Source organism: Arvicola amphibius, chromosome 1, assembly GCF_903992535.2.
Source record: "Arvicola amphibius chromosome 1, mArvAmp1.2, whole genome shotgun sequence".
NCBI lineage: Eukaryota > Metazoa > Chordata > Mammalia > Rodentia > Cricetidae > Arvicola > Arvicola amphibius.
Genome location: NC_052047.1, coordinates 187,366,968 through 187,386,056, shown reverse-complemented (window position 1 = coordinate 187,386,056; position 19,089 = coordinate 187,366,968). Strand labels below are relative to the sequence as shown.

Here is a 19,089-nt window from a genome sequence, read left to right as displayed (position 1 = left end):
TCAGACAGTCTTCAATTTGTACTTTAAACACATCTGTGATAATTAACAACCATAGCTACATTTACCTCCTTCTTGCGGTTTCTTAGCATATTCTGGAATTTGGACAGCTCCTTCTCTTGCTCTCCTTTGATTCGTTTGGCTTCATCTCTCAAGCGGTTTGTATGCTCTTGCTCTAATCGTTCAATTGTCTGTTTCTGCTGCTTCTCTAGATTCTCAATTTCTTGGTCATATTGTCGCTTCTTACTCTGTAAAACAATGCAGTCTATTACTATGCTAATTCATCAAATAGTCAAGTAATTATGTAATTTTGAATACAGAAATACATATTATAAAGTATGAAAGGAAGGAAAGAAAGAGGTTAAAGCTAGGTATAACAACAGCACATGCCTGTAATTCTACCACCTGAGAAATGGAGGCTGGGATGTCTAGAGGGAGACTATAAGGGAGAAACTGTCTCAAAACAGCAACAACAACAAACCCTCAAAAATAAAAGAATTTGAAAAGGAAAACATTTCAGATAAATCTATGGAGGGCAAAGACACAATTTCTAAAATTCTAGAAAACAGAATAAAAAGAATGCAAAAGCAGTCAGTGAGAGCATCCCTCTCTGTTTCCTTGGGAACCTGTGGTAGTGACTGAACACAAAATCAACAACGTCACACAATGCATACAACAGTCCTCAACACTTGCATCACAAAACTGCAAAGGATTATAATTTAAACTTCAATATTATTTTAAATCATCTTTTTTTTTCTAACATACTTTAAGCTAGATATTCAACTTAAATTTGGAATACATTCCTAAATCCCCTTCCCAGCAGTGGACATAAGTGAAAACTGAAGGCCTCAGACTTAACCGCAGAAGCCAGTGGAGAAAGTAACCTGTGAAAAGCCGCCAACAAGTTCTAACATTCAGCCAGGTGATGTGTGATTTCCCTCTGTATGCTGTGAATACCATTGGTTAATAAAGAAACTGTCTTGGGCCTGTGCAAGGAATAGAGGTAGGTGGGGAAAACTAAACTGAAAGCTGGGAGAAAAGAGGTGGAATAAAAAAGAGAAGCCATGGAGCTGCCACCGGAGACAGATGTGCTGAAACTTTGCTGGTAAGCCATGACCTCGTGGTGATGCAGAGATTAATGGAGATGGGTTAAATTAAGATGTAAGAGCCAATAAGAAGCTAGAGCTAATATGGCCACACAGTGACTTCAATATATAGTTTCTGTGTGATTATTTTGGGGCTGAGCAGCTGGGAACAAAACAAGCAGCTCCTCCCACAGTCAGCTTAGAAACAACGCTCTAGATGACCTGGAAACTTCAGAATCTAGACAAAAACAGGCAGGCCAGTGTGTTCTCGAGAGAAGGTGTGGGAAGGACTTTCTGAGAAGGACCCCATTTTGCCCAACAAATTAAGGACAAAACTGACAAGTGGGATTTCATAAAACTAAAAAGCCTCTGAACAGCTAAAGAAACAATCAGCGGAAGAGGGGAAGCCCACAAAATGGGAAGAATCCTTGCCAGCTCTAACTTGACAGAGGATTAATGTATACAGAATATCAAGAACTCAAAAGAAAAGAGTTTAAAAATAACAAACAACCCATTCAAATGAGAGCCTGAGACCAAACAGAGAGTTCTCAAAAGAAAAAGAGTAGCTAAAATATTCAAAAAATGTTCTCAGCCCTAGCAATTAGAGAGAATGCAATTCAAAACAATTTTGAGATATTTCATCTTACCCCAATCAGAATGGAATAAGACCAATGGAATAACTGGCAACAAATGCTGGAAGGGATGTGAAGGAAAAGGAACCCTCATTCACTGTGGGTGGGACTGCAACTACTGTAGCCACTACGGAAATAAGTGTGGAGAATCCTCAGAAAGCTAAAATAAATCACCCCATAGGACTCAGCTACACCACTCCACTTTATAGATACCTACCCACAGATACGTGCTCAGCCACATTCACTGCTGCTCTACTTCACACTGCTAGAAAGGAACCATCCTAAATGTCCTTCAGCTGCGAAATGAATAATGAAAAATGTGGAAATATACACTATAGAATATTATACGCTATAAAGAAAAGTGAAATCATAGAATTTGCAAAAAAATGGATGGAAATAGAAATACTGTATGAGTGAGTTAACCCAGCGTCCCAGAAAAACAAACACAAAATGTTTTTTTCTTTTCTATTTCATTTTGGATTTTAATTTCAAATCTTCATATTTGAGTGAAGCCAGGAAAGTATTAGAGGGACCATGGGAGAAGGAAAGATGTAACAGAGAGGAGAATAGCAGGTAAATGTAATTGGAAGGGGAAATGGAAGAAATGGGGCTGAGGGAGGATTGGGAGGTTGGGAGAAAAGTCAACACAGAAGAGGAAGGATAACAGTAAGAATGTCTGAAAAAAACTGTAAAAAATCATTATTACCTATTTACCCTAAAATTACATGCATAATGCATTAAATCTATGTATGTACATATACATATATAGTCTAAATGAAATTTCCCACCTGGGTTGACAAAGTTTTGCCGCAAAAGTAACAGGCAATCTAGCAAAAATCCCCAATACCAGGTCTCAGAAACCCCCCGATAAGCTGTTGGTAAGGGAAGTACAAGAGACTCTCAACACTATAGTTATTGCTGTTGCCCTTGGTTGCTTCCTAGAGACTGAAGATGAGCTCCTGCTGTTGAAGACCAGAAAATCCAAGCTGGATCTAACTGAAAGCCTCCTCCCTATGAGACGAACTTTCATAGTACCAGAAGGGTCTATGTAAGCTTATTCCTTGTCCTACCAAGCTATGACACCTATGAACCACAACAACCAGCATGGCAATAACCACAGTGGCACCGCATATTTTGGTGGTAAAACAACTCTATAATTGGATTTAAGACTCACTCAACAAGAGAAAAACCATGCCTGATTCTAGAAACTTGGACAACCTACATAGTCCATGGATCTTGAAGAGGACCTACAACCACCACTTTACAAAACCAGCATTAATTCCAGGTTACATTCAATATTTATATTTATATCCTACACGTAACTTAGCTCTCACCCCTCAACAACAACAAACACAAACAACAAAAATCTCTTTTGCAACAGATAGAGACCACTACAGAAAACAACAATTAATTAAAATGCAGAGAATAAGGGATCTTGTGATGCCCAGCCCCAAGTGAGAACATCTATAACACAACTCCTCCACCTAAGGCTCAGAGAACACTGCAGAGAGGGGCAGAAAGAATGCTAAGATCCATAGGACTAGGATGTCTGCTATGAGACTGAGTCTCGCAGAAATGTTGGGGAAAACTACACCCACAAAGTCTCAAAAATACAGTTGCTAAAACAATTCCTGAAGGACCACAACATCAATAGATATGCTAACATGGAAGGGGAAATCTCATAGGGCCCCAACCCTAAACAAAGAACAACAGGCAAACGAAGAAACGCTGAGAGTGGAGAAACAGTCTTCCCCAGGGATAAGCCCTCCAATTGGTAAAATCTATACTAAATAAAATAGTTAGACCTGAAATCATATACATATAAGCAACATTATACAACCTGAACATGCTGTATTTATATATTTAGGGAATACACACACAAATCAGCAATTAAAGAAAATTAAGTGAGGCCATAAATTGCTGTGGGACAATGGTCCTGACCCTGTCACTGTATTTATCTAAACGCTGACTGGCCAGTAGCCAGGCAGAAAGTATAGGTTGGGGGCAACCAGGCAGGCAGTAGAGGTGAGGCAAGGAGAATTCTGGGAAGAGGGAAGTTTCAGTCTGCAGTCGTCACCCAGACACAGAGCAAGCAAGATGTGGACTGCCTCGCCGAAAAAAGTACCAAGCCACATGGCTAACACAGACAGAATTATGGGCTAACATAAGTTATAAGAGTTAATAAGAAGCCTGAGATACTAGGCCAATCAGTTTATAATTAATGTAGAGCTCTGTGTGATTTCTTTGGGAACCAGGCAAGACAGAAACCTCAATCAACAATGAATATAAAGGGGGAGAAGGGTGCATGGGAGGAGGACTTGGAAAGAAGAAAGGGAAAAAGGGAAATTATGTAATATTTTAATCATAATATTTTAAAAAACTCTTAATATTGTAAGCTGAAGGATGAAACTGGAACAGTGAAGCAGCATTCAGTGACAGAAATATCTAAAAACCTGGTAAACAATCTACCAGTCTCCTAATACTAACTTCTCATGACAGATTTCAAATGAAACGTGGTATACTATAAAATCAGAAATAAGACAGGGATTGGAGATCCCTTTCAACAAGTTTTTGCTTTTAAGAAGCACCCAAAATACCCCAGAAACAGTGGCTACAGTAACAGACCACAAAACCATGAAAAATCTTATCATCAGAGAGCAAATTTAATAGCCTACTCCAGGACTGTTTCTTTCTTTTTTTTTTTTTAAAGATTCATTTCTTTATTATGTATACAAACTTCTGCCTCCCTGTATGCCTACTGAACAGAAGAGAGCACCAGATCTCATACAGATGGCTGTGAGCCACCATGGTGGTTGCTGGGAATTGAACTCAGGACCTCTGGAAGAGCAGCCAGTGCTCTTAACCTCTGATCCACCTCTCCAGCCCTCCAGGACTGTTTCTAACTAAAACACTAGATTTCATTTATTGACAATAATACAAAATCGAAGACGTCACCATCATTTTCTTGCTCAAAGCGCCTGAAAATCTGCTCTCGTTGCTGCTGCAGTTTCCCATTGAGCTGCTGCTGGGCCCTCTGCTCTTCTTTCTGAGAATCTCAGCTCTCGAAGTTCCTGACGCCTGACAAAGTATAACAAAAAGAAGTAAATTATACTCTGGAGTAATACTTTTAAATAACCTTTAGCAGGGCCGGGCGGTGGTGGCACACGCCTTTAATCCCAGCACTTGGGAGGCAGAGGCAGGTGGATCTCTGAGTTTCGATGGCCAGCCTGGTCTACAAGAGCTAGTTCCACGATAGGCTCTAGAAATACAGGGAAACCTGTCTCGAAAAACCAAAAAAAAAAAACCAAACAAACAACAAAAAAAAACCTTTAGCCGTAAGATTTAAACTTCAAAAACAATTTTCAAATAATCCACTCTTTTCTCTATTCTATATAATTTTCAGAAACAGCATAAACTCACTTAAACTCATGATAATTACACAGTTTTCTTACTCACCTGAGAAACCGCAATTCCTCGTTTTGGAGTCACTATCTGTAACTATCTTTGACGTTGTTACACTTACTTCTACGCCATCAACAATAAATTTGCGTGTTTTCTTCAATGTTTTCTTCTGTCTTCTTGTCTCCTGAATGAGATTTCATTTGGGTTAGGTTTTGTATACTATATGTGGAAGACATTTTCCTCTTAAAAATAAAAATGCCTGGACAGCCATCAAGACTGCACATATAAAGCAGCAGGAGTCATCTGTGCAGTAGTTATATCACAGTTAACACTGAGAACGCAACTTTGGCAGGTGAAAAAAAAAATCTTTTTAAAGTGAAATTAGGCATTCTGGCCATAGCATACACCCACCTTTATGACACTACATATTAGGTACAGCATAGGTGACTTTTACTATTAAGTTCATCTTCATCTTTACTGTTGTCGTTCTCACTACACTTTATACCAGTAAACAGATTAATAGGGAGACAATTACTTGGTTTACTGGGGGACAGGGTGGAGGTACAGAAACTAAGGGAGCCCAGCACTCAGAGTTTAGGGACTCTACACTAGACTCTGGAAGTAAGAAAGGGGAGGGAATGGGGGAGAGAAAAAAGTGTGAAAGGAGAAGGGGAGGATGAGAGGGGAAGGGAGCACAGGGAAGAGGAAAGGGACCAAGGGAAAAGAGAGAAAAAAGGAGTAAAGAAACAGGAAGCCCAAGAAAAGGCACTAAATTAAAAATGTGTTAGACTTCAAGTTTGCTCTGGCACCTGTGAGCATCCCCTTACTTCCCCATCCTCCAGCTTCAGGGGTCCTCATGTTCGCCAGAACCTGAACATGGCTGCTTCCCTAGCATTTCTCTAAAGTCTAACACTGACATGCGTTTTAAAAAGTAAATAAATATACCTTCCTTAACCTACAAACTTCACAGATTTCTTCGCTTCTACAACCACACTCCCCTAGCTGTCACAGAAGCACTTACCGTGGAAGAAAGGTAGTATTTTTTTTTAATTTATATTCTATTATTACTTTGAAAGTTTGTGTGGGGACGCATGTGTGCCATAGCGAGCGTCTGGAGGTTAGAGGGGCAACTTGTGGGAGTGAGTTCCTTTCTTCCACGTTCTTTTTGATTACCTTATGATCCCAAAAGAATTCATATGGTTAATATTACCCAGATTTAATAGTGTTTTTAAGATAGCAATGAACTAGAAATTACCAAAATGGCAAAGCAAAGCCCAAGCAAGGGCCCCAGGCACACTTACTTGGCAGAGACATTGACCCACTGTCTTTACTTTTGCTTAGGAAGCTGGAGATGGACAAGTTCAAGTCACTGCTGCTGTTCCCCACAGTGGACCCAGTCCCCGAGTCAGTGTCATTTTCCTTTCATTGTCAGGCTCGTGTGACAGTAATGGTTTCCGTTTTTGGGAAAGCATTCATTTCTCCTTTATTTTCTGTGTTTTCGGAGTTAATATTGATACTAGGTATTAAGACAGGATGAGGCTCGTCGGGCTGCGAGGTTGCAGGGGATTGGGGCTCTGTTTTAACCAGCACTTCCTGTGCAGTTTCTTTTCTCTCCAACTCTACCTCAGTAGCAGCGGCCTCAGCTTCACTTCCGAGAGCCGGTTGCTCAGCACCACCCGTCAAGGCACTCCTCTCTGTCTCCTCAGTGTTACGGACTCACTGACTTGCTCAACCTCATCTGTCCCTGTTCCTCAATGGCTGCCTGTGTCTCTGACACTTCAGACTGTTGACCTAGCTCCTTATCCTCACTCTTCTTGAGCAGAAGGCTCTTCCTCAGCACCATCAGCCTCAGGGCCCTCCGTGGCTTCCCTGCTGACTTGGGGGCTCCTTCCACTACGCCTTTTCCCTCCAGCACTCTGTACATCCTGGTTGCCGCCTTCAGCAGCATCTAGTGCCCTCGTTTGTCTCTGCCTTGGCTGACTACAACTCTTTGAGCTTTATCATCTTCTCCCCGTTGTCTCTTGGGTGGCTTCTGTCAACACAACTGCATTGTCAATGGCCTGAAAATCAGCCTCTGTTTCTCCAGTCTCTTGAGACACCAAGTCCATTGTTTGAATATGCAGATCTTTAATTACTTTCAGGCTGTGTAAGTTTACTCTCAGGTATCTCCTGGTTTTCTTTACTCCCATCGTCCTCTGGTTTCAGATGGTTAGTATTAACTTCTGAAGTTACTGTATCACCCTCATTCCCTCCACAAATTGAATTAACACCCACAGTTTTGTTGGTCTTCTGTGTCTGGTAGATTTTCCAGCTTGGGTCTCTTTCTCTCTCCCATTCTCATGAATTCCTACTGTCTGGTCATTGAGTTCAGCCATAGTTTCTAAGGTAGAATCACTGGCAATGCTCATTAACACCCTCACTAGCCTTCTCAGGTTCCTCAGGTCTTCATTAAGAACTCTGCTGCTAAATTTATCACCAGGAGTATTGTGTTCTATTCTTTCTGATACAGATTCCAAAATACAAGCATTCTGTGAAAGTTTATCTTCTTCAGAGCTGGCAATACTGAGGTCAGAGGAGGCACGTTTATTTGCAGGTATTGGCTAAAAAAGAATTTTATACATCATTAGTATTAAAATGTGACCACAAGATGATCATCAAAATGGCTTTATATATCTATACTCACATGTGTAAAATTTAATTTAATTGCTATAGTCTATAAAACTTGAAATTATGTAAGTAACTTAAAAAGTGACAGTCTTCAATAATATAGAGAATAAAAATAGGTGACAAGAGAAACTTAGTTACCAACTTCACTTCTAAAGCTGAAGGTTTTGTACTGCCTCATTTGTTCCCCTCGGACACATGTGCAACCACATCTTAAACCTATCTCTACAACTCTATTAAGGAAGCACCCTTAGTGACACTAACCAGAGCATTTTCTGTTTCCTCATCATCATCTTCCTCTTTGCCATCTTCAACTCTTCTTCTGTTACTTCAGCCTTTGCCTCAGCAATCAATTCTCGAACTGGTTTGTTTGGAATCAACAGTAACAAGGGATGCTGTTAATCACACAAAAAAAGCATGTTCAATGACAACTGAAATGCTTGTAAATTTGAACACATAAATAGATCCTTCTGTGTCAAAAAATGAATTATGGATATGGAAAAACATACACAAAGAAAAGGGAGAGGAAGTGAGCAAAAGTAAGACTATCTGAACTGGATTTTATTTTGTACAATTTAGTTTTTATTTATCTAGTGTAAGTGTGCATGTGGAGTCAGACTTTGGCAGTCAGTTTTCTCTACTATGTGAATCGTGGAGATCAAACTCAGTTTACCAGGTTTGTTTTCAGGTTCCTTACTGAGCCCTCTTGAAGACCCTATATTTTGTCTCATTTAGTAATTTGAAGGAATTTGTCAAAAATTAAAGCAACTTATATGGCTGAGTAGAAATTACATTTGGTTTTTTTCTATATGTTTGAAAAGTTTCAATAAATAATTTTAAATTAAATTTAAAGCAAGTTGTAAGTTTAGGCATCACTTCATTAAAAATAACTAAAAGAGGCCAATGAAATGGCTCTGTGGGTAAAGGTGCTTGCTGCCAAACTAAAGAACCTGAGTTCAGTCAGCACCCACATAGTAGAAGGAGAAAACCAACTTCTGAAAGTCACCCCAGGCCCATTCCTTCACTAGCATTAAAGCCTACTTCTGGGGATTCTAGCACACACTGAAGACAGCTAAGACACCAGCCCTTGTGGACTGACAACTACTTGATTCTTGGACTTTCCATCAGAAGACAGCCGTTGCTGGACTAGTCCAGACCACTCTAACAAAAGCTGTTTATTTGCCGCGCACCACGCCCCTGGTGTCTGCAGTTACCGAGATTCGGGCAAGGGTTAAAATACACAACACATATAGACAGAGAGACAGCGACACGGGTCATCCTTGAATTCCCCAAGGATGCCCCCTTTATTGTGTTTCAGGGGGCAGATGTTTATAGAGATAGCCACACCCCAGCCAAATCACCAGAAACCACTCTCCTGCCATCAGGAACTCCTGAAGGTCTCGTGCTCAGAACAGCTGTAGGCACTCAGATCGGGGATTACAAGAAATTCAGGATCTGGGGTCTCACTGCTCCAACAGTTTTATATATAATATACAGAGATTAGTTCTATTAATATGGTTTCTGTAGAGAACCCTGACTAACAGTCTGTTATAGGCTAAGATCTTCAACTACAGGAGTAAGTAAATACTGGGAAAAGTGTTTTAGAGACATAGAGATATACTTGTTGAACACAGAAAGGCAATTTTTTCCCACAACCTCTCTCAGATAAACAGGTCAGCTTAAAACACTACCATACTGGCATTACACAACATACATCCTTACAGCAACTACTGCCCTAAGATTTGTTATTTTATTATCTATAATATTATTTGACACACTTTTATTCAAATATAAGGAACAGACCCTGCTTTAAATTAAAATCAAATTTATCTAACCACCTTGTATCATTTGTGTACATGCATGTGTAGTGTTCACGTATGTGCAGTGCACATGTGGCATGCAGAGGCAATTCTTTTAGACACATGTTAAAACAATCTGACCTGCTGGTGTCACACTATCCTCATCTTACCTGTAATAGCTGAGCTGTGGTCCACCGGCATCTACATTCTTTTCCAAGCACTTCTTTAAAAAGTCCTTAAAATTGAAGACCTGAAGAATAAATGTCAACAATGGCATTTTATTTTACTTTATAATTATTTATAAATCAAACTAATTCTTTAAATAGATCATTCTTAGTAGCCAGGCAAGTGGTAGCGCACACCTTTAATTCCAGCACTCAGGAGGCAGAGGCAAGCCAGATATCTGTAAATTTGAGGCCAGTCTGGTCTACAAAGCGAGTTCCAGGACAGGCTCCAAGCTACACAGAGAAACCCTGTCTCGAAAACCCTCTCTCCCGCCAAAAGAGATTATGTTTAGCTTCATTATGCTTAGTATAGATTAGTATTGATTAGTATAATGATAAGAGAACTAATGAGAGTAAGATTTTATGAAAGTATTCTGTAAATACATGTTAGACATACATGTAATAAGGCACACAGCTGATTGGAGGCAGAGTTTTCCTGTCCTGACCGCCTGCTCCCAAATAACTGTCAAATGCTTCACAAACAACTGACTTGGAGGCTTAATATAAATTATAAATGATTGGTCAATAACATCAGGGTTATTACTAACTAGCTCTTACAACTCACCCATTTCTATTAATCTATATGCTGCCACAAGGTTCATGTCTTTTACCTCTATCCCATTTTGTGTGTCTGACTTGTTCTCCGTTGGGGTGGCAACTCTTCTGACTCTGCCCTCCTTCATCCCATCATTCTCAGTCATCATTCTCAGTTTGGCTTTCCCACCTAACTTTAATCCTGTTCAGCTACTGGCCAGTCAGCTTGCTTATTAAATCAACCATAGCAACATATATTCATATAGTGTACATGATTATTCCACAGCAGTATCAATAAGAGGCAGTCATATCTTTACAAGTTATCAAAATGTTACAAAAATTGTTACACTAAGTTCCACAAATATACATCAACTGAACATGGCATGACTTTTATAGTACAGAAAACGTCTTCTCCACACAGATCCAGTTCAATCACACTGTCTAACACAGGGAAAATAATTTACAAATGGTTTCCATGATCCTCAAGTCTTGTATTTGTACTTTATGTACAGATGTGAGCACCTGCCATTTATATATCAAGTGTGTGCCTATAGTACTCACAGAGGCCAGAAGAGGGCATCATACTCCCAAGAGAACAGAAGTACAGCCAGCTATGAGTCATCATGTGGGTGCTGGTAACTGAACGTTGGTCCTCACAAGCAGTAGAGGTGCCAGTGCTCTTAAAATCACTGAGCCAACCTCCCCCAGGTCCTTAAGTCTTGGGAACACACTACCTCAGTTTCCTCATTCAGTCTTCATGCCTCATCTCCCAAACTTAAACTTACCCTTAGCAAACTAAAAGAACAGAACATCAAAGCTGGCAATGGTGCCGCACGCCTTTAATCCCAGCACTTGGGAGGCAGAGGCAGGCAGATCTCTGTGAGTTCAAGGCCAGCCTGGGCTACAAGAGCTAGTTTCCAGGACAGGCTCCAAAGCTACAGAGAAACCCTGTAAACAAAACAAACAAAACAAAAAAGAATAGAACATCAAGCTTTGGTTCTCTAAAAACTTTATTAAAAGAGCTTACCATTTTGACGGCTGTGCTAATGTTGGAGGCTCAGATTTTGCTATTTTTAGCAATACTCGCATTGGATTTAACTCATGGTGAGGTGGCTCTATCTCAGCCATTTCTATTAAAGTAATACCCAAGGACCAAACGTCAGCTTTATAGTCATAAGGTCTGTCCTTGATGTCTCACACATGACTACTTCAGGAGCCATCCTATGAAGACAGAAAAATGAAAAGTTAAGATGTTAATTAACAGTTATTGCAAACTATAGTCAGTATAATGACTATGTGTGGACAAAGTAATAACTGCAGACCCAACTAATAGTATAGATTCATAAAAATGAATACCTACCAATATGGAGTGGCCAATAAAGGAATCCCTCCTTTGAATTGTCCTGGTGTTTTTAGCCCGATACTCCAAAATCCGCTTGAAATAAATGATCATACAATAACATTAATGACAGCTTTTAAGCATGGCATATTGTGTTTAATGGAGTGGGAGAAGGGAGCATTTCAAGTCTTTAGTAAGGTCAACCTTATTAAAAGTTAAGCACATCAGAAAGAGATGATTTCTCTGTCATTCTAATTATTTTTTAATGTTTGTGTGTACTGTGTAGTACATACATGTGTTCATGTGTGCATGGCAGGCATGTGTGAATATATGCTCATGGAGTTCAGAGGTCAGTGTCAGGGGTCTTCCTCTACTGCTCTTAACTTTTTGAGACATTACATCCTAGTGAACTTGGAGCTTACCATGTTGGCAAGACTAGCTAGCTAGGGAGCAATAGAATTCCTCCTGTCTCCGGCAAGCCAGCACTAAGGTTATAAGCATCCATCACTAAGCCCAGCTTTTACACAGATTCTTGGGAACCAAAACCAGGGCCCCATGTCAGCAGGCATTTCACTCACTGAGCCATCTCTCCAGCCCCTACCATGCTAATCTTAACCATCATCCTTCTACCATCTTTCAAAAAAGTGTCCAATATTTTATCAGAAATACACTGACCACCATCTAGAAACATCTTAAATTACAGTAAAAATGACAAATCGTCACAATTGAAAACAAAAAACTGTCACTTTAAATTAAAATCTTATATACACTTCAAAATAAATGCCAAACATTGTATGCTGCAATTAACTCAATAAAGGTATTTTCCTATAGTGTGAAAAAAAACAGAAATCACAGCAAAGTAGCCTTTATGACAACATTCTATCTCCTCAACGTCCTCAAAAATTAGAGTACAAGAGCTGAGCATAATGGTGTACACCTGCAACCCCAATATGTGGGAAGCTAAAAGGCAGGAGAGTTTAAAGCTACTCTAGGCCAAATAGTGAGATTAACTAAAAAAATAAAATAAAATAAAATAAAACCTTAATTATATTACAAAGGAAAAAGTGAGAAGCCTTATGGTTTCTGATTTGTTAAAAAGAACAACAGCACTGTAACTTTATCAATGGGTAAGCCTACCATTTTAGCTTAGAACTCAGAACCAACTAGTTATCTTAAAAACTAAATAAAACATTTTCTTTTGCTTTTGTCCCAAATAGTCAAACAACTAAGAAAATCTCTTCTTATAAAATTGTTAACTTATAGTAATAAATGAAGAGTTGATTGATTATAAAGCTATCAAAAATAACAAATGAAAAAATGGTATAATTCATTTTACAGCCTCAATTAAAGAATAAATCTAGATTTCAAAAACAAATAAGCTTGGGATGCTGGTCTTGATAGGATGCTTTCCGGGCATATGTGAGACCCTGAACCCAATACCCAGTAGTGTAAACAACAACAACCCTAACCAAAGCAGAAGGCAAGTCTCACACTCTGCAAATAGGACAATACACAACCACCTGCTCTCATCCAGGCGTCAAACCTGAGACTCAGCAAGCATTACCAAGCCTTTGCTTCGTCTACTAACTGAAGGAAATACAGAAAGAAACTAAAATCATGACCACATAATCAGCAAATGCAGCCTAAGGGAAGGCCACAAGTCTAGTGGCCAGATCCAAGTTCTGCCTTTCATTCCTACCACCCTCAAAGTCTTTTAGAACTGTTTTTCTAATAATCCCAGTCACTGAAAATTTAATGCCACATATATACCATGCATCTGTTTGCATGCTGTGAACTTTGGAGAAGTCACAAATCATTATGATTTTTTTTTTTGGCCTCCAAACAATCAAATACTGTTCTCTTGGTTGGAACAATGTTAATTCAATGAGAATGCATGCTACCATGTAAACAAAGGAATAGAGAAGAAATGTGTAATTTATAGAGATGGCAAAGAAAAACAAAAATTTATATATGAGCAAATTTAAACTTTAGAGATAAATATGGGATAACTGAACCATAAAGAAACACAGATTAGTTATAATAAAAAGTCAACACAAAGCTGGGTGGAGGGCGCATGCCTTTAATCCCAGCACTCGGGAGACAGGCAGATCTCTGTGAGTTCGAGGCCAGTCTGATCTATAGAGCAAGTTCCAGGACAGGCTCCAAAGCTGCACAAAGAAACCCTTTCTGGGAAGCGGGGGAGGTCAACACAGAGTGTGGGAAGGGGAAGGGCGGGACTGAAATTAGCTGGGCATGTGAAAGGATTTGTAGGGTACTTGGCTGAGTCTAACTTCTTCACTTAAGAAATGACTTCAAAGCTCTTGTCTAAAAATTTTATACAGCTTTTCTGGTGGATTTCCATGTCTCTTTATGGTACAGTAAGAGATAAAATTTAGCTTATTCCATTTTGATGTCCCATTATGTTATGACAATGTAAAATACAATGGTCAAAAAAAAAATCACTGAAATCAACACCGCTTTTGAATAACATTAATTTTTCAAAAAACATAAATTTAGGCATCACTGTTCGATTTTTTTTAATTGTCTCTTTTTAGAAAAATGTTTTTAAGCCGGGCGGTAGTGGCGCATGCCTTTAATCCCAGCACTCGGGAGGCAGAGGCAGGCGGATCTCTGTGAGTTCGAGACCAGCCTGGTCTACAAGAGCTAGCTTCAGGACAGGCTCTAAAAGCTGCAGAGAAACCCTGTCTCGAAAAAACCAAAAAAAGAAAAAAATAATAAAAAAAAGAAAAATGTTTTTAAAGGCTGTATCTTCTACTTGTATTTATGTGTGAACTTAACTAACCTCAGTCTAAAATTTACATCTAATTCTTTTTATGACATACATCATTCATTCCTTTGGTATTAAAGACAAAATTAAATGCCAGTCTTAAACTTATTTTACTTTCAAACATAAGGTTACCTGTTGGCTCATTAAAAGAAACTAAGAGCCGCACGCCTTTAATCCCAGCACTTCGGGAGGCAGAGGCAGGCGGATCTCTGAGTTCAAGGCCAGCCTGGTCTACAAGAGCTAGTTCCAGGACAGGCTCTAGAAACTACAGGGAAACTCTTGTCTCGAAAAACCAAAAAAAAAAAAAAATAATAATAATAATAAAAAAAGAAACTGAGGGTAGGGTTTTAGTTTCAGTGATAAGAACACTTGCTTCAAGTTCAAGGCTCTGGGTCGAAGAATGTGGAACCAAAAAATCTATTAGATATGTTGTAATTAAAATAAAATTGAGTTTAGTGTTATATTATACTCCAAATACAAAGCATTTACAAGTGTTAAATTTATGTTCAAAAACTTAACTAGTGCTTAACTAGTCTCTGCTTCTGAAAATAAAAACACACCATCTTTTACTTCCTCTGTGTGTCATTAGGTGCATATACTTAGGAATCCTAAGAACTGGGGAATGTGTAACCACTGAAGTGTTTACAAGTGCAGCTGGGAGTAATTCTCCCTGTTTTACATGTCGGTGTAGGCCAAAACAGCATCAAGTCACTACATTCCACAGTAAATCCCAGAGCACAAATTCAAATGTTTGAATAACTTACCCAACTTAATGTCTCCATCTAAGGTAAAAAGAATATTGCCAGCTTTTAGATCTCTGTGGATGATTTTATTGTCATGTAAGTAGCTCAATGCTTCTAAAGTCTGCTTACAAACTACTTGGATTTGGGACTCAGTTAACGGTCTCTCAAGTTCTACAAGGAGAAAGTAAAAAAAAAAATGTATTTTTATGCAATGAAAACATAAAGCTAATTAAATATTTTGAGTACAGTCTACCACTGTGATCTTGTCAAAGATCATTTACTGTAAAAGAGCTAAATTTCTACAAAGATTAATTTCTTGACATAGGATATTCAATATTACATCTCAGAACTATACTTATCTAAAATACAATTAAATTGATTTCTTAATGCACTGGACTCTAATATTACATATGTACACATATAGTTGAGATCCTTTGGTATGGGAGGTCCTTCTGTCTATGTGTTGCTTCTATTGGTTAATGAATAAAGAAACTGCCTTGGCCTGATAGGGCAGAACTTAGGTAGGTGGGGAAGGCAGAACTGAATGCTGGGTGGAAGAAGAGAGGCGGGGAGATCCTCTGCCTGAGATGGACACCGGCACGAATCTTGCCAGTGAGCCACAGCCACATGGTGATACACAGTAATGGAGATGGGTTAAATTAAGATGCAAGAGTTAGCAAATAAGAAGTCAGAGCTAATGGGCCAAGCAGTGATTTAATTAATACAGTTCCTGTGTGGTTATTTCAGTTCTGGGTGGCCGGGATGAACAAGCAGCCTCCTCTTACAATCCTTCTTCTATCTAAAAACAATCTAAGAAGCAAACATAGGAACAGAGGTACTTACCAAGCATCACAGCATCTACTGCTCCCCCTGCACAAAATTCAATGAGTATCTGCACATAAACAAAAACATGTGTCTGTAATCACATCAACTGTCAGAAACTTAGCAAGATGGATAAATGAAAAGCTACTGGTTTTTCTAGGCTCTAGAACAGTGTCATGCTAAACAAGGACTTGCTGCTGCCATCAGTTACAAGTCTTAAGTAATGTTCTTCTGCACACGCACAAGGAGAACATGTGATAGAAGTACATACTATCTCCCCTTTTCCTTTTCTTCATTTTTTTTGAGTCAGGTTTTCCTTATAGAACAGGATAGACTCAAATCTGCAATCCTCCTACCTCTGCCTCCCAAATGCTGATGACAGGTATGTTTCACCACACCCAACCATGCCCAATTTTATATATAAAAATTTTTAGTAGCCTTTTCTAAAATTACCAAGTATAGGTTGTTTTATTACAATATTTACACATTTAAAAGATTTTATTACTGAAATATCTTACCTTCATCTTTCAAGTAACTATTGCAATGTTAAGTGACCTAATATATTGTTTAACTTTCAATAAATAAACCCTGAAAAAAGCAGGCTTATTTTAAAGATTCATTTTATTTTTAATTATGCTAATGTTCATGTACTTCTGCAGTGGTATGTGCACTTGAGTGCAAGTGCTCTCGAAGGCCAGAAGAGAGTGTCAGGTCACCAGGAGCTAGAGTTACAAGCACATTATTACCTAATGTGGTGTTTAGAAGCAAACTTGGGTCCTCTGAAAGAGCAGTACATGCTTTTAAGCACTGAGCCACCTCTCCAGCCATTTTAATTTAAAAGAGAGAGAGAGGAGGGAGAAAGGAGGCAGACAGGCAAGTAACACAACACCACAGATTCAAACTCAATTTTCACCATCATGTACCCATCCTTCTTCACTGTTACTAGTTATAATTTTGTACTATGATTATTCTATTTATATCTATGTCTCCCATTAAATTGTACCTCATAGTAAACCAAATTTTTATTCTGCAACAGTATCAAGTAAAGGCATATCTGTTAATGTCTAGGAGTTTTTCTTGTAATATTTAGAAATATTCAGCTAGAGCCCTGAACAATTATTTTAAGAGACATCACACCAATAATAACTACACTTTTTAAAAATAATATTTTAATAAGTAGTGTAATTCTATACATCTTTCCTTTTGCTAAAATTTGTTTTGTTTTGTTTTTGTTTTTACTTTCGAGACAGGATCTCACTATATACTGCTGGCTGTTCTAGAACTCACTATGCAGACCAAACTGGACTCAAACTCACTGAAATCCACCTGCCTCTGTCTCCTGAGTGCTTCAATTAAGGTGTGCATCACCACACCAGGCTACTACAATATTTTCATAAGTGTTTGCTGATTACAACTTATTTTCAAGTGAAAAATAATTTGGGAACTAATTCTTTTTTCATCCTTCAGAGAAACAAAGACTCAAGAATGAGCTTACTCAACCAAGGTCCTAACTGGCAGCAGCTGCATCTGAAAGAACAGCCTTTTAATTTCAAGCCAGATGGTCATTATTTTAACAAAAACATCTAAAACTCTATTTTATAAGAAGCTGTCAGCTTTCTTGAGAGGCTGGAGAAACCACGCAACAGTTAAAAGCACTCACTGATGGCTCTTCCAGAGGACCCAGGTTCGATTCCCAGGACCCACATGAAAGTTCACACCCATCTGTAACTCCAGTCCCAGATCTGATATCCAGCTTCCACAGGAACCAGGAATGCACATGGTATACAGATATACATACAGATAAAACACTCACACACATAAATCAATATTTTTTTAATTTATAAAAAAGCTCTTGATAAAACTGTTAGTTCAAGTAAATATTAAAATATTATTGCTTTACCTATTTATACCTATTTTCTTAAAAATAAACAAAATATATACAATTTTAAACATTTCATTATGCAAGAAGGCTGAGCCTAATGTGAAATTTAACATTCTCACAGTTTATAGTATTGCATGATTTATAAAAACTTTAGGATAAAAATTATAAATAACACAGAAAAAAAGAACCGTCAGTGGGCAATGGTGGCACACTCCTTTAATCTTAGCACTCAGGAGGCACAGACAGGTGGTCTCTGAGTTAGAGGCAAGCCTGGTTCACAGAGTGAGTTCTAAGCCAGTCAGGGCTACACAGAGAAACCGTCTCAAAAAATCAAGAAGAAAAGAAAAAAAAAGAAAGAAAAGAAAAATAATCCTTCAAAATATTTAATACTGAAATTGAAATTACAAACACAGACGTATTTTAGAAATTCATCTCTCCCACATAAATCCAGTGTCAAAGAATGGTAATGAAATGGTATATCTGACACTAAAGCTGAACATCCATTGAACTGAGGATCGTTATCTTGTTACTGACTCTCATTAGCAGATCAACCCTCAATCAAGTTTGCAAGTAACACACAAAATGTGTTTTCACAACCCTTTTAGGACAATTAACTCATTTCGGCTACCTGTGAAGGAACAAAAAGTACGTACCCAAAGATTGTTCTCATAATAGAAGGCATCTAGAAGCTTGACTATGTTTGGGTGATCACAAGATGCTAATATGTCGATCTCAACCATATAATCTTCAAGTTCTTCTTCAGATTTGGTGTCAATCACCTTTGCAGCAGCTAAAACATTGGTCTCTTTATTCTGGGCCTGAAAATAAAAGTATCAGAAATGTCTGTCGCACTTTAAATGCTTACTTTTTTTTAAAAGAAAATATTTAGGTTCAAAACAATATTGAGCAGCAGCACAAAGTTCCTCTGTGTCCCCCAGAGCTCCACCTCAGTCTACACCAGTCTGGGGCACCTGCTGAAACCAAAGAGCCTACATTAACACACCACCACCACTTCTGCACACAGCTTAGATGATGGTTCAGTCCTGATGCTTAACATTCTAAGGGATCTAACAAATGTGTAATGAAATGTAGCCACCATTTGATCATACAGACAGGTTTTATTGCCCTAAAAGTACTCTGTACCCAGCTATTCTTCTCTACCTCCCCTGACAACCACT

General features: G+C 38.6%; 1 protein-coding gene across 1 annotated transcript in view; it reads right to left on the bottom strand.

Annotated features, from left to right (window-relative positions):
* Slk (STE20 like kinase) overlaps nt 1–19,089 on the bottom strand; it is a 54,914-nt gene that overhangs the window by 18,189 nt on the left and 17,636 nt on the right. Inside the window, 27 exon segments of the mRNA XM_038329777.1 lie at nt 66–262; nt 4,670–4,764; nt 4,766–4,792; nt 5,171–5,192; nt 5,195–5,305; nt 6,424–6,828; nt 6,831–7,079; nt 7,082–7,133; nt 7,135–7,248; nt 7,250–7,393; nt 7,395–7,439; nt 7,441–7,515; nt 7,517–7,560; nt 7,563–7,716; nt 8,045–8,095; nt 8,098–8,175; nt 9,750–9,778; nt 9,781–9,829; nt 11,285; nt 11,365–11,527; nt 11,530–11,558; nt 11,698–11,708; nt 11,710–11,754; nt 11,756–11,772; nt 15,229–15,378; nt 16,051–16,099; nt 18,565–18,729. Coding sequence (XP_038185705.1) covers nt 66–262; nt 4,670–4,764; nt 4,766–4,792; nt 5,171–5,192; nt 5,195–5,305; nt 6,424–6,828; nt 6,831–7,079; nt 7,082–7,133; nt 7,135–7,248; nt 7,250–7,393; nt 7,395–7,439; nt 7,441–7,515; nt 7,517–7,560; nt 7,563–7,716; nt 8,045–8,095; nt 8,098–8,175; nt 9,750–9,778; nt 9,781–9,829; nt 11,285; nt 11,365–11,527; nt 11,530–11,558; nt 11,698–11,708; nt 11,710–11,754; nt 11,756–11,772; nt 15,229–15,378; nt 16,051–16,099; nt 18,565–18,729 — 2,571 coding nt within the window.